Source organism: Phalacrocorax carbo, chromosome 6, assembly GCF_963921805.1.
Source record: "Phalacrocorax carbo chromosome 6, bPhaCar2.1, whole genome shotgun sequence".
Taxonomy (NCBI): Eukaryota; Metazoa; Chordata; class Aves; order Suliformes; family Phalacrocoracidae; genus Phalacrocorax; species Phalacrocorax carbo.
In genome coordinates this window covers 42,628,423-42,643,715 of record NC_087518.1, presented here as the reverse complement: position 1 = coordinate 42,643,715, position 15,293 = coordinate 42,628,423, and the positions used below count along the sequence as shown (strand labels likewise).

The 15,293-nt window shown below is 40.7% G+C and overlaps 1 protein-coding gene across 8 annotated transcripts in view; it reads right to left on the bottom strand.

Moving 5' to 3' along the window:
* The window catches only part of DOCK7 (dedicator of cytokinesis 7), a 107,968-nt gene that overhangs the window by 34,787 nt on the left and 57,888 nt on the right, over positions 1-15,293 (bottom strand). For 4 of the 8 annotated variants that reach the window (XM_064454915.1, XM_064454916.1, XM_064454918.1 and 1 more), the window contains 12 exons: positions 12,426-12,543; positions 11,767-11,837; positions 10,822-10,960; positions 10,522-10,623; positions 10,173-10,259; positions 9,184-9,415; positions 7,731-7,895; positions 6,625-6,794; positions 2,649-2,741; positions 1,364-1,453; positions 264-359; positions 20-160 (listed from right to left, as the gene is read on the bottom strand). In XM_064454915.1, coding sequence (XP_064310985.1) covers positions 20-160; positions 264-359; positions 1,364-1,453; positions 2,649-2,741; positions 6,625-6,794; positions 7,731-7,895; positions 9,184-9,415; positions 10,173-10,259; positions 10,522-10,623; positions 10,822-10,960; positions 11,767-11,837; positions 12,426-12,543 — 1,504 coding nt within the window. The remainder of the gene's footprint in view (positions 1-19; positions 161-263; positions 360-1,363; positions 1,454-2,648; positions 2,742-6,624; positions 6,795-7,730; positions 7,896-9,183; positions 9,416-10,172; positions 10,260-10,521; positions 10,624-10,821; positions 10,961-11,766; positions 11,838-12,425; positions 12,544-15,293) is intronic. The other 4 variants (XM_064454919.1, XM_064454920.1, XM_064454921.1 and 1 more) reach the window with 2 other exon arrangements.

The following is a 15,293-nucleotide window of genomic DNA, read 5'->3' as shown; positions in this document are numbered from 1 at the left end:
TTTAACTGTTTGCCATTACCTTCTGAAACCGAGAGACTATATCACCAGCAATCGTGCTGACCAAAGCAGTTACATCATCCATGAAACGCTCAGGAAAACGATTCTTTCTTGGCGCATCCAGTTTGTCAGCAAAATACAAATGATGCACCATGCTCTTCACCTACAGGAATATAAATTACAACAAAGTCACTTGCAGTTGTTGCCATTCGTGTTTTAAACTATAAACTGTAAGACAATAAGCCAGGTGCATCCAGTTTGCTCACCATTAGCTCGAAGAAGAACCAGGCCTGCTGCAGGGCTGCTTCCCGCACACTCCCGCTGCACACAACCCACTGTAAGGCCAGCTCTTCATGAAAAAGCTACAGATTCAAATTCAGAGTTAGCCCGAGCCTCAAGATCAGCTCACGAAACAGTCCACATGAGAAATGGCAGCACGGTCCACGGAAAGTATGGCAAACAATGAGGTTAAGCAAAATAAATAATTGGGAACATGACAGCAGTGGCGGCATCCCTTAAAGAAAACCCCAACTAACAATGAAGGATGATGTTATGATATGTGACGTGAGAAACGTTTCACAGCGTCTTGCTCCAAAATTGAATTTCAAGTGTCAAAAGAATTTATCACCCACCCAAAAAAAAGTTTGGTGCTCAAATTAGTTTAGTTTAAAAGTCTACCTTTCTGCCTGGTCTGATTTTTGCAGGAAAAAGGAGTAAAAAGTGGACATATAAAGCAATTTGTACAAAGATGTATATTTACTATGAGAAAGAACTTAAAACAGTAAGAAAGAAATGTGGGACTAACGAACAGCTTTTTGCCTTCTTTTCTCAGGAGGACCAACCCACAGCCTGGATGTTGTCAGTGATCACATTTTCATTACACAGAAAGTCAGGCATTTTGCCTTTCTGACTTGTTTAGTAGGATCTCATCTCTCCTAAGGGAGTGCACTTCAAAGGGACTCCCATTCACTTTCTGGAGTCACTTTGGATTAACACCTATATAACTGAGTTCAGCACACATACGTAATGCTAGCCATCTAACACATTATAATTTTGAACACAAGAATGTATCAGTTACATGTCTAGACAGTGCTATTCATATTTTTGAAAGCCAGTAATAAACTGGCTCCAAGCAGAATGGACATGAAATCAGACAAGCTACTCCTGATCATTTTATTCGTCCCAATTCAACTCTGTCAGAATACTTCATATTCACTACAGCCTGGATATTGAGGTGTTAACCAACAGTAGTTCCTAATGACCTTGGAAAAAATCAGGCTATAAATAAAAGAATAGATTGCATCATGTTTTCAGAATGACTTGACCTCCCTGCCCCACAATATGAATTGTCTTCACTGAAATCTACCTTTTTAGTTGGTAATCGTCCTGTTAATGTTTGTAAGAAACTTGACGTCTCAGTGTGCGAAGACATACGATTACAACTTCGATCCGTAGCCTACGGAGTGGAGATGAATGAATGATGACAGGACATTAAAGTTTGCTGTGGATGGGTTTTGCAGCTCAAGGACAATGTAAGTTTACAAAAATAACTGTTCCAACTGTAGGCTTTCACTGCCTTTACACCTTTTTATGCATTCTCAAACTCTTACTCATTTACAGATTTGTTTTAAACAAAATGACAGTACTTTTAATTGTTTTAAGACATACAGGCTATTTAAATAACTGCATGTTCTTACGCACACTTAATGCTGCAAAGCATGAAACTTTTTCATTGTTGTATTTTATCAACATGCATATGCCAAGGAGGTAATACTTACAATTTCAGTCCATACCTCTCAATCTACCAGAAACCAAGTATGTGGGGATGTACCCCACAGCAACACTGCTACTAGCACAGGGAATGAGAAAATTACTGAAGTTCTGTTTCTGATGGAAATAATTTGCCTTGAGTGCAAGTGAACTCAGACTAAATATTTCTGGAAGACTAATAAACTTGAAAGGAGGTACAGTTGAGAGGTACGTTCAAGGCAACCATGCAGTGGAAAGCAGCAGGCAATAGGGGCTGAATAAGTTAAGACTTTCTGACTGAAGCTGCTATAAAGTTTTCATACTTTGCAACACAGAACAGATACAATTGGCCCTAGCAAGTCACTGCTGCCTCCAGCACTCAATTTACATGTTTTAAGAGAGAATTTTACATGTGTACCAATTTTGGTTTAACAATATTCCACTCAAACAGTCATGAAGGATTACTTGGTGATGAATACTAAATGCTTGATGAAAACGGCAAAATGGTTCACAACATCAAAAGAAATGGCAAACATGGACAAAACTATGAAGCTGTGATTAATGTTCCCACTTAGAAATGTACTCCACTTGAAGCTGAAACTAGTGTTAGAAGAAAAAAAAAGAAAAGAAAAGCAGTCACAGCATTTACATTTCACAGACCAGCAACCACTGAAATGAAAGAAGGGGACACGTTCACGCATTTTGAGGTTTTTCATGCAGTGTGGTGAGGTAGAAGGGGAGATGATGGTAATTTATAAAATAAAACTCCAAGTTTTCAACGATAAATAAATTAAAAAAAAAAAACCAAACCACCAAAATCGGAGTATACACTGAAAGGAAGATATTCTACAGGGAAACATCAGAGAAAACAAAGCCAGAAAAACCTCTACCGAAGACACCACCTGTGTTGACTCTGCACTTGGGCTGGGGTTGGATCCCCATGGGGCTGCTTTTGGACCACCAGTGTTTACCCAGGAATTGGAGCGGTCTAAACCCTGGGCATGTAATAGAAAGCAGTTGGGAAAGGAAAGAAATATTACATGTTGCATGCCATACAGTAGTCACAGTTTAGTCCTTAAAAGCAATCAAACTGGGTACACTGCAAACACATCACCAGTTAGCACTGTTAAAACAGCCTGAACTCTCAGGTGTCTGTTGAGACATTTGAGTCCAGATGATTATTTTATCTCTCATCACACACATATACCACATTAACACTGCCAACAGCACTGGTCCAACCTGTCATATCTGTAATGCTTCACATTCAAAAACTACCATCCTCCTGAAAAATTCCACTCTTACTTTGATCAGTTGAAACCCACTCACTTCAGCAGATGGAGCCAGCCCAGATTTACAGTGTAAGAGAGGAAAACTGGTGCACAGATATGAAAACCACAAAGGATGCTCTCTGAGGTTTCCGGCACTGTTAGGGGTAGACTGCTTGTTAGTCCACCGTTTATAAGCTCTACAGCTCTAATGGAAATGCTGAGAAACTTTGAAATGACTGACTGTCACCTCTCACAGGGTTTCCTATTCATGGAATAAAAATCCAGCACCACTGGTAGAGTAACCCTGTGAACAGGGCTTCACATGGACATTTGGGTATTATCTCTGAGCAGAGTGGCAAAAAGAGGAAAGAGCACATACCTTTTCTGGAATCAACCTGCTTTGCCAAGCAAAATATATGAAAAATCATCCTGCTTTTTAATAGCTCAATCTAATTTGTACTCCAAATTCTAGTCCTGCAATGGATCATATGGGCAAAATTACTGTGGATTCCTCCTCTTGCTCTGCTCCCTTTTCCTCTCAAGACACTCAGAAAGAAGAAAAAGAAAAATTTAAATGTGTGTTTGTCACCCAGGCTGCTCCCAAGTCAGGAACATTCAGTGGCAAGAAGCAGACTTTCCTGGGTCCCAGGAATCAGCTCTAATTGAGGCAGTTTTGCAATGCCACAACCTAATAGCAATACCTTATAAATTCCACACATCGATTTCAACCCTCACCTCAGAGAGAGCTTTCATCCTAGTTTCTGTGCCAATTTAGGACTTTTTCCCAATACATTAAGCAAAGGTGCAGCCCTTTCATCACAGCGATTATCACCAGCTGCAAAGTCCACCAAGCCTAACAATCTATTTCTCTCAACAAAGAAAAATCCACCTCAAGGTTGAACCCAGTGGGAGAGCTGTAACCTGGGATTCGAACCATTAATCCACTGAGCTACCCTCTATGCAGAGTACAGCAATGCTGTAATTTTGCTTAAGATGTCCAATAAAAAAAATACTGAACACACATAAGAAGAGTGTTTTAATCTCAATTACGTTTTGGAAGAAATAAATCAAAGCTCTTTGCCCTGCTCAGACCCATAAACATGCTTTATTTTGCTCACGGTGAATTAAAGTCAAAAGGACTTCGCAGAATGCTGAACTAAGCTCATGTTTTGTAACATCAGGTTTAATTTTGAAAATGCCTTTACCACATTCACATTTCTGCTCACAAGCTTTCTAATCATGCCACTCTGAGGGTAAAGTTAAACGTGTACTGTGTTTGCAGAAGCAGAAGTCATTTTGTAAAAATCTGAAAAAAGATTCTTCCCTCTTTGGAAAATAAGAATACAAGAGCTTCTTATTGCTTGGCAGAGTCACTCAAAAGCTCACAAAGCTGCTATTAAATTCCGTTCTCTGGGTTCAACCTGCAGCTGGATCTGTGCAGGAACATAACACGCATTTGCGAAAATCCGCTGTCAGAGCAATGAAACTCCACAATATTTTCTGTTTTTTCCCAGCACATTTCCAACATTTCAGGAACACTTAAGGTGTAAAATCTCATCATAGGTCTTTTGTAGACATTTAGTAAATTTGCTTTAGTAGGGAATAAAATTTACATGGTCTCTATTCAAAACATGAAGGTAAAATAAGTGACAGACCTAAAACATCCTTTGTTATGAAAACAAACAGGAATCTTCCCCAAAAAAGGGGGATGACTATTTTAATTTACAAAACTAAGTAAGGAGCTGATATGAGACTTAAAGCATATTTACCAAACCTATAAATATCTTATACTACAGTAAAAAACAATGCAGGACTGGACTCTGAAGACTTCCATCATACAACAAAATACTTTCTGGGTTTTTTTTTAAAGCAGAAAGCCTCCCACGATAGATTCTAATTTGAAGGGCAGGTTCCCTATTTAGGTATATGGGCTTAAGCCATTACTTGAAGAAACAGAATAAGAATTCTTGCACCCTTTTATTCATTTCAACATCTGAAGAAGTGTCTTATTTTTGTCTATTGATACTAACAAGCAGAAATCATTATATTCAACCAAAAGTCAGTACAGTCAGACTGAGCTTCATTTCTGATGCTCAGGCTACCCTAAAGGAATCTTCTCCCTCAACAATTATTCACAGAATAGGTTTTCTTTAAAGCCTGGAGTACACCTCTAGAAAAAAATATCTCTTCATTTTGTATTGTGACATTATTCACTAAGCCAGCATGAGCTAAACTTCTGATAGCCTGTGTAAATTCCATATGCACATTAGTGCCTATGGCATTTCACAAAAGGTCAGGGTTGTTTAATTAGCAAGATATTGAAGTGGTCTTTAAAATATTTTAAGACTTCTAAGTCCAAACTTTGATGTAAGAAATAATTATTTGCCTGCCCACACTTCTTCAGCCTCTTCTTTGGTCAGCAAATCATGTTATTCATTTTAAATTGCCAACCTCTCTCTGAAACTGTGTTTTTCTTGCTCTTATAAAACCCAGGACCAACCAGTGTCAAGCCTGTCTGGTCAAGCTGATGGCTTTATTAAAAAACTTGCTCACTGATCTTCCAAAGTATCAAACATAACAGCTCTCTGAAAGGGCTCAGGAATTCATCTGTGCTGGAAGAGTGTAGGGTCACAGGTGGGAGAGCATCTCATTTTGGTGTATGTTATCATAGTTAGAAGATTAAAAAAAAGAGAACCCCAAACAAGCTAAGGCATTCCTCTCGGGGAAGGCAAGTACCAACACAGCAGATTTGCCCTGGCTCATAACACCTATTTTAGGCACAAAACTGAAGTGCTCAAACTGGGACTGTAGCAGTCCTATGTACTTGGAAGTCTCAGAGAGGGACAGGCCCTCTGCAGGAGATGCATGTACTGAGCCCTTAAAAGCCAAAGTAAGACCATGCCAGATGCTCTGCACTAATGTGCCCATACTGGAAAGTCACTTTTAGGTGAGGGGGGGGTCAGTGTGGGTGCAGAGTTAGCACACCACACATCCACACTGCAGCTCAGCTGGCCAGACTATGGCTCACTCACTAACCATCCAGAATACTCTCTGGCCCATGCAGGGACTAGGAATATTCCTGCTGTGTGCAAGATACCTGTTCTGGACATAAGTAGTAGAGAAAGCGTCTGAGCAGCCATTAGTGCTGAATGCAGAGGAGAAGAGAGAGTTTTGGTTTGGGAGGTAATAGTGGGATCACAAAGAGGCAAGGTAGGGGATGCAAGGTTTGGGGAGACGTAACAGAGCTGGTCAGAGGATATGGCTGCTGGCCATGTGAAAAGTGAGGTAGTAAAACCATTCTTGTCCTACTAGTCTTGAAAAGACAAGTCCAGAAGGACCCTTGCCCCTAGCCACCACATTTGTGGAAGTAACACTGCCAGGATGGTCTCCAACAAGTCAGAGAAACTGGCAACTATTTTCAAGGAGTGGAGTTTCAGTAGTGTTTTATCAGCAACTGCCAGAAGAAGTCTGAGAAGGGGCCATTAGTAAAGACATCTTTTCGCGGGGGGGGGGGTGGGGGGGAAAATCACAAAAACTTCCCTGTTATTTCCTTAAAGAATAAAAAAAAGATGCTGAAGTTCCTGTAAGACCCTCAGCAGTGCATGTGTACCTTACTGCCAATGATTGAGCGAACTTCATCGTCCGGCGAGGTGGGAGTCCCAGATATATCTGGGTTGCTGTTGCTGAGGCTTCGTGAGCGGTTCAAGTTAAGGCTTGCTGGTCGGACAGCAGATCGAGCCATGGTGGCATAATGCACTGACCCCCCTAAGCCACCAGGACCTAAGGTGGTGTTTGAAAGAACATCCTGTTAGACCATCAGTCAGAGTCTTGATCTCATGCTGCTTTACATCAGCCTCATGCAGCAAACCCTCTGTATAACCAGTAGGTCTGGCCCTTAATGAAATCTTCCCTGTGGTGTCCCCTGCCTGGTTCTCCAAGGCAAGCAGCAGGGAGAAGGGATGGGACTAAAAAGCTATTTTATCCACTGATCTGTGGGGAGCAGGAAGCTCCCTGCAGATTTAGGCAGCCAGTGTGAGGTACGTCTTTAGCTAAAGGGATACTTTCCAGACCTCAGACTCGAAAACCACTGAAGAACTGGACAGAGTTTTAAGTACACAACCTGCCCAACCCCTCTCAGAGGTTTTCCACTCCATACAAGAATCAAGTGCTGTGCACAACAGTTCTTCCAAAGCCTAGTTTTCTGTGGCTGTCATTCACAACGACTCTTCCCCCATGCAGATATATCCCTTGTTCTCAGCAGGGGTGGAATTAATTTGTTTCCCTCCTGTACCCAGACATGCGTTTTCAAGTATTTCACATTCCTTTGCCAGTGTTTCAACTCTGCTGGAACTGGATAAAAGTACAAAAGTACTAGTGAAGGAGGCTGGGAAACATGACAGGCCAAGAGTGTACCACAGCTGTCTAAATTGCTACAGAAAACAAAACTAAAAAAACAGTATTTGCCATAATTTAGCTTCATGCATTTTCAGTGGTGACACTGATATTTAAGATCATCAAAGAGTTAAAACTCTGACATGGCTAACTGTAATTAAACTCTTCTTGTAAATGGCTACACTGGATCACAGAGAAAGTTAATAACGGGGCTTGGCAGGGAACCAGCCATGCAGTTGGAGCTCAAGAGCACCTGCCAGCAATCAATTTCTCCTTGCTTTTAACAAACAGTGACTTGGAAATAAAATAAAAAAAAATAACTACCTGGTGATGGTGAGTTGGGATAGGTATTTGGTAGACGAAAAACGTAATATATATAGGACGCAAGAAGACTGTTCCTGCCATGCTGGTCCTGGTTTCCATCCAAGTTCTTGTGAAGTCTGTTTATGATTGATGCCATTGCTTCAAAAGATGCTTGGCCCAGGTTAACTGAAAGTAATAAGTGAGGAGTTTGTTTTAGACTGTAGCAGTGCCCATGAGCAAATCCTAAAAGTGCATTTCATCCACCTTCTAAAGGCTAAATGGTGAAGCTTATTAAGAGTATAGCAAGCGTTTCTCATGAAAAACTGAACCTGGTATTTGAACTAGGTCTAATAAACAGCTTGACAAGAAGCCAGGTGTTGCAGTGATAAGCTTCCACTTTTATTAATAAAAAATTTAATGAATTTAGGTCTGATTCCTGGAATCAGACCAACTTTGGTCATCAGCTGCAATGGTAACAAGATCAAGCCCTTGTTTAACTGATGGATAATATCCTTTGGATATTTATCATACTCAGTTAATTATTTCCTCCATTTAAGCCTTAGCCAAAATATAAACTGTATCAAAAATAACAATTCCATTCAGTTTGGGAAAAAACTCTGTCCTAAAAATGAGCAGAGTAATCTACACACAGTATAAGGCAGATATTCTAAACAAATTAGGGATGAAGCTAGCGGCAGCTGGAGACTGTAAATCTTAGTTTTTTAAAAACCAGACACTAATGTCCTCAATGCTCCATACGGACAAACTAACCAATACAGAACGCAAAGAGCTTTAAAATATAAGATAAAAATTCAAGGAAAATGCTTCCCCAGAAGACAGCCTTTCTAAAATAAATATTTGCTCTTCTTAAAGCAGCCTTAAATACCTACATTCCATCATGTCCCAACTCAAGTTTCCTACAAAAATCCCAACTGCTGTTTTAAATAGTAAGGAGCTAATCCTGACTTCCACTTGAGGTATTTTGTACTGCCAGAACATAGCCCATAACAGGGAGCAAAAGGAAAGATTATTCATGCTGACAGTATCAGATCCACAATAGCTAGAGGAACATACAACAGCTATACCTTCCTAACTTATCTACTTCGAGATTTTCCAAGGTGACTAGTAAGGTTGAAATTCTTGGTTTCTGAATGTCAGTATGGAGCCACCCTAACAGGCTCCAGTGCTAAGAAAATGCTGAGTATCCAACTCATGAAGGTCAGGCCCCTTTCTGGTGTCTCAACTTGGACACCAAATTACTAGTCATTCTTGGAAACCTTTGTATTAAATATTGCTCCCGTGTATATCACCACTGATCTGGATGCCAGCATGTTTTATTTTGAAGATACATGGTATATTAGTGGCACTAAAATAAAGCATGAAAATGGACTTTTTTATTTCTACATAAATATGATAAAATTGGAAGTGTCAAACTTTCAGCTATGTAATTCTTTATAAAATTTAAATAGAATACCTATTTGGCCTGCAATGACAGGAGGTCTTACTACCAGAAGAATCAGTTTGTCAAGCAGGAGATGAAGAAATCGCACTACCGGCTCCAGTTGAGAGGAATTTAAAGCTGAAATGCTGCTCTTCAGTTCATTTTCCAAGTTGTTTTCCATAATTCTCATGTCTCCTATTCGCACAGGAAACATGTGCTCATCCAGAGCATGCACAAGTGCAAAGAACTTGTCAAGATAAGGGTCCTACACAGAAGTAAAAAAAAAAAAAAAATCAGCAAGAAGCTCCAAAAGTAACTCCACTTTCTATGGATTTGTACCTCATGGATGGATTCTCTTCCTCATTCTTCTATCTGACCATTTAATCTCACAAAATTAGCAGAAACTCAACATCTTTGAGAGCTCTGCTCCTATGTCTAATCAAACTGAAATCAGCCAATGTTCAAAAGTTGTCAGGGCAAAACTAGAGGACCCACAGACTCTGTATTCTTAGAAAAAACAGACAAAAAATGCACTAAAATCATGGTACTATTTACAACACAAATAAAATACACAAAAGTGTCAAATGATATACTGTCAATTAATAAAACAAAAGTTGAAATGGTTAGTCAAAATGATTGTAATCTTTCTTTTCAGATCAAAGAAAGACAGATGAAAAATACATGGAGAAACGAAAGAGGCAGAGGGGAAAAGGAAAAACCATACGCCTGGACTGTATGTTAGACCTGTTGTATTAAACACAACAGTCTGAGGTCTGAAAACACTGTTGGCCATTCACCCCCTGTGAATAAAGGCCAAACTGCTCACAATTTTAAGCAGAACTTCTCAAATATACTCACAGCAGAATGTGGAATAACAGGTCTGCTGGCTCAGAACTGAAAATGAAATTGTAATTTCACTACAAGTAATTGTTATACTCTTCACAGTATCAACTCTGACAGTGTTTCAACTGTCAAAAGATTATCAAACACTTTTTATTACAATGACTGCTCTTAACATCTACCTGAGTGTGAAGGGATGATACAGCAACAACTTCTACGTTGAAAACCCCTTTGTGGTTATCCACCCACTTCATTCCAGGGAGTGGAACCTGCAGGTTAACAGAAATACGAGTGACGATGTGACAGAAAGCAGAGCTAAGGCACTTCTCATTACAATTGCCATTTTTTTTTCATTTTATTCTCAGGTCACACACACATATCCACACACAAACACACACACTTATCTAAACTTAACAGTATTGAAGAAATAAATAACCTAAGAGTAAAAATACGCATGTATGCACCAATACATTCTTTCACTTTTTAACAGAAGTACTCTCTTGCTAATTTTCAGCATGAAGAACAACTCACCTCTGGAGAAAGCACTGAATAAGCCTGTGGTGGTTTTTCCAATGAAACAGGCAGGCAGAACTGACCAGTCTTTAACCGTCCATTTTGAAGCATCGGTATCCACTTTGAGGAGAAAGAATTAACAAAAGAAAAAACAAACCCACACATTTCTTAAAGATATCTTGCATTTTGCAGGCTTGACTGTCAAACTCTCAAATTCTACAATGATGTATGAGTTGACAGTGATGCTACACAAATTGCAAATAAATGCATTATGAATATATTCTGTACTGAAAAACATAAAGACTGAAAGACACTCACGGTGTATCCGACTGGGGTCTCCAGGGGAGTGTTTTGTTTTTGTTGGCAACTGACATGGTAGAAAGTAAAAAGCAGGTGGTGGTGATCGGTTAAAGTGGCTGGAAGCTTAATCTTGATTTCCTCATGAAAATCAGGTGATCTGTGCAGAGACCAGACCCTCAACTGAGTCATCAATACAAACAGTGTGGTTTAGTATCTTATGCTCAAGTCTGAATCCTTTGAGTTACAGTGTCTGGAGGGAAGGAAGTATAAGGACTATCCCAAGGGATTAAAGCTTCACTTTCTGATCACCAAGGACTAGAAAAACTTTGTGTATCAGTTACAGTCCACATAAGATGAAAGTGGCAGCCCCCTCCTCACACAGGCACACTGAACAGCGCTGCTCCCCATGAACAATAAACTCTTGTGTCAAGGTGGAGACTACCATAACTCCCAACCTGCAGGACAGGATTCTCTCCCTGGTACAGCTACAAAGACTATCAACACGTTAAGGACAGATTCAGCACTCCTTACCCCAGCTGCAATGAAATTATTTTCAAGATTAAATACTTCCAATCTGTTACTAAAGTCTGAAAGGCTCCAGCAAAATCATGAAGCACATGCTAACATGAGTTTATAATGTAGATCTTCATGCCTACTAACTTGAAGATTGTACTTAGGGCATCTGCTGAGTTGGGCTACATGCTCAGGATCACAGCCCCTGACACAATGCTCTTGATGTGTACCAGAGCAAAGACTTTGGCTTCTAGGCATCGCAAAACTCTACAGTGTCGACTGACACAGCAGTTGTTGTAAATGCTATGCAGATAGTCATTGATAAATAATTAACCCTGAGACAGAGGCACTGGTGAGTTACTCCACTTTCACACCGGTAAAACTTCTTTTGGGTGGAATCATACTACCCATATGGGCCCATGTCCTTTCACAAGATGTCATGTGTTTTACCTGTTGTGATATACTACAGCTGTGTATGCTTCTTTGGAAAATTCAGGACAGCTAGATTTGCCAAAGATGACCTGCAAAATAGAAAAAAAACCCACAGAAATCCCTCTATGAAACTGTACCAAGAATTTGTTCCATAATCCTGCAGAGACATTCACAAGTCCATTCACAAGTCTGCGCAGCTGTGTACAGTTACATCTGCTTGTTACATGTCCCTTCACTTACATACAATGTTGTACTTAGTCACTGAGGAGTTCACAATTTTAATAATCCCAGTTACACATGCACACAGATATGGCTGAAGAACTGATGAATGTAACCACCCCTATGCAGAGCTATACCAAGTGCTCATCAGTTCTGGTCCTGAACACAAGTATAACTATCACCTCTAATTTTTTTGGCATGGAAACAGAGATGCTATTCCAAACACTGCAAACATCTCGGGTTAAAATAGTAGCTACTACATGTTAATTTGCAAACTCTGCACAAACATACTCTTTGTTCTGAAATATAGCAATTTTATATTCCCCTGAACTTGTTATTTTGAAATGTGTTTCAGCAAGGTTTTCTTTAACACAGGGATTTTACAACTGCAATGTGTACTCTGTCTTCTGCCTTATCGGCACACAGCATTCACGTGGAGCACAAATTACTTCCCTCACCGGCATAGCATTGCTTGCGTCCTCTCCATACATGAACTGGACTTTTACAGTGATATTCCTGGCAGATCCTTGGCGGTTGGCGAAATTAAGGCTCTGAGGATAGACATAAAGAAGATTCCTGGAACAGACAAAGCCATGAAGTGAGCATCTCCATGTAAGAATGAGACAGTCCACACCTTTATTAATGCTATTATTTAAACCTCTATGAAAACACTCAGAGAGTCAAAGTGAAGGGTTTGACATTTTCCATTAGCCAGATGGTCTTCTCTTCAACATAAGTGCACACCCATACAAGCGATTTTATAATGACTCCTTATTTTAGACATCAAAAGTCACAATTTTAGAAAACAGTGGGGATGGCCAGACTGAACCAGGTGTGTTTAGTGTTGAGGGAATGGCGGGGGCCACAGGTAATGACAACACTCCCAGGTATCTAAAGAACTGCTGCAAAGACTGAAGCAATAAAGTGATCATCACATCCACGGGGAATATGACAGGACATACTGGGCTGAAATTGCAGCACAGGAGATTTAGGTTAGATGTGAGGAAAAACGTTCTGTCTGCAAAGCTAGTTAAGCAGTAGAACAAATTGCCTGGGGAGAACGTGAAATCTCCATTTTTTGGTAGCCTTTGAGGCACCTGTCCAGATCAGTTGATAGACAACCCCCAACCTTCACTGGGGGGGACATTTTGGAGGCCTCTTCCAGGTCCATTTCTCCAAGTCTATGATTACTTTAACCACAACAGTGATCAGATGCAAAATTCTGCGATATTTTCCATCCTCTTAGCCCTGCTGAGCCCCTGCCAACAAAGTGCAAGTTGGATTCACACAACGTTAGCAAAGCTGTCTACTGCAAGCCCCCACCTGACCTATGAGCAAGTAATTTATACCACAGAAAGTCCCCTGCATGTTCCTATAAAGACAAAAAAGACAACAGCCCCTGAATCATTCCACTCAGCATACTCAATTATCCAAAGGAAATATACCTTCTTTTGCCCCCAAACAAGTGTATGATTTATTATACGTCTTTAAAAAGTCAGGCTGGAAATCCGCTATCTATCATCCCCACAGTCCTGCTCGCCAGACCAGCATCACACCCCCCTGGACACCCTTGTTCCTATGGCTCCAACAAGAGGGACCGAGAGGAATGCTCACCACAGGCTACTTGGCAGCGTGACAGTTAGGTGAGAGGTTCATGTTGCTACCTTGCACCTGCTTGGGATAAACGATTGGCATGTTACATTTTGCCCAAACACTGAATCAACCAATGCGGTAACAAGCCCTGTCTTGTAAGGCAGGAGGTAAAAGAGGTTGCCTTCCCCTCTGTCACCCTCCGGGAACTATTCAGTGAATCTGAACACTTGGAACAGTTTCCAACTCTTCCTTGTCCCAGACAGACAAGAGACAACAGATGGGTACAAGACAAAGGACAACATTTTAAGCATAATAATGCAGCCACTACAGAGTGCTGGCAACAGCAGATTGGAAACAAAAAGACTCTTTTTCTGTTGTCAGTAGTGCAGTGATTTGGTTACTCAGTGAAGGCACCTGCTGCCTTTTTAGATGCCATGGGTATCCAAATCACCTGCCCTGGGCTGGCAACGGGTCACTCTCCTGAAGGAGCATCTGGAAAGGTGGGCTGCCCTAGGCTGGCTGAAATTGCGCTAGATGTCAACGTTTTGGCAAATGAATCCCACCCAAGGATTTTGTTCTGATGGCAATTACCTTTTCTCCCCAATACCCATGGGTACTCCCATCTATACAGATATGGGTTAATGCCGGTCCTAAGGAATTCCAAGAGTCTCTGAAGAAAAAGATTCCTCCAGGTCAGTATAGGGCAGTCTAGCTGTAAAGCTCCAGAAGCTATATGGGGCAGCATTACGAAGCTAGGCTCTTTTTTGCCCCTCTAGGAAGAGGAATATGCTTAACTGGCACATGGGAATTTCTTCCCTTTCAAGTCCTTCATGGTGAATTAAGCTTTTGAATCCCATCCCCATTGGTTGCTTTGTCTAATCAACTCTCTCTCACTATTTCAGAGGGGGCCTGTGTCATTTTTGTGACTCTACTAAATTACTTTGTTCTGGCACGAATACATTTGCTCCTTGATGTTCTTTTAAAAATGAAAATGGATATGAAAATTTACTCCAAAATGTACATTGCTCATAAAACTTTTATTAAGTATTATTAGTGCTTAAGAGAAGGATTTATTGTATTTGTGAAGCCAGGCTACAGGATCCCTATATTAAAGGCAGTCTTATGCTTAGGACTGATTTATGCTGAATAGCAGAGATGAGCCTAAACCAAGCTTGCAGTTCTCCTACCACCTCTTCTGTTAGGGCTTGGCCTGCTGGGAGCAAAGGAGACATTTCACCAATTTGATGCCACTCTAGAAAGAGGGTGCTAGAGATCTACAAGCAGATGTTACAGGTAATGTTACATGTCAGGCAGGGCTTTAGCAGCATTCCTAAAAACAAGTACTGGAGGAAATGTACAGGTTGTTCCCCTCTTCATTGCCTTTCAAGCCCTTGTCATGTGAAAGGCTCAGAGGGAAATTATCCTGCATTTCATTAGTAAGAAGCTCATGTTGCTTAGGGGAGTTCAGATGTACAGATCCCACTGTAAGACGGGATAGTTGGAAGCTTGCTCCTGTTCAGGCAGCTTCTCTCCAGACGGTTTCCTTTACAGGCATCATCCTTTTGTTGAGAATTTACATATAGAGAGGAGAAAAAATTCCCCCACTCACACATCAGAATGTGACGTCAAATGAAAAATCCTATTTTACCTTACCCTACATAGGTAAAAGCTGCAGATCTTCCTGTCTGCCATAAGCACAGTTACAGGAGCCATGGAAAGAGACGCACTCATGG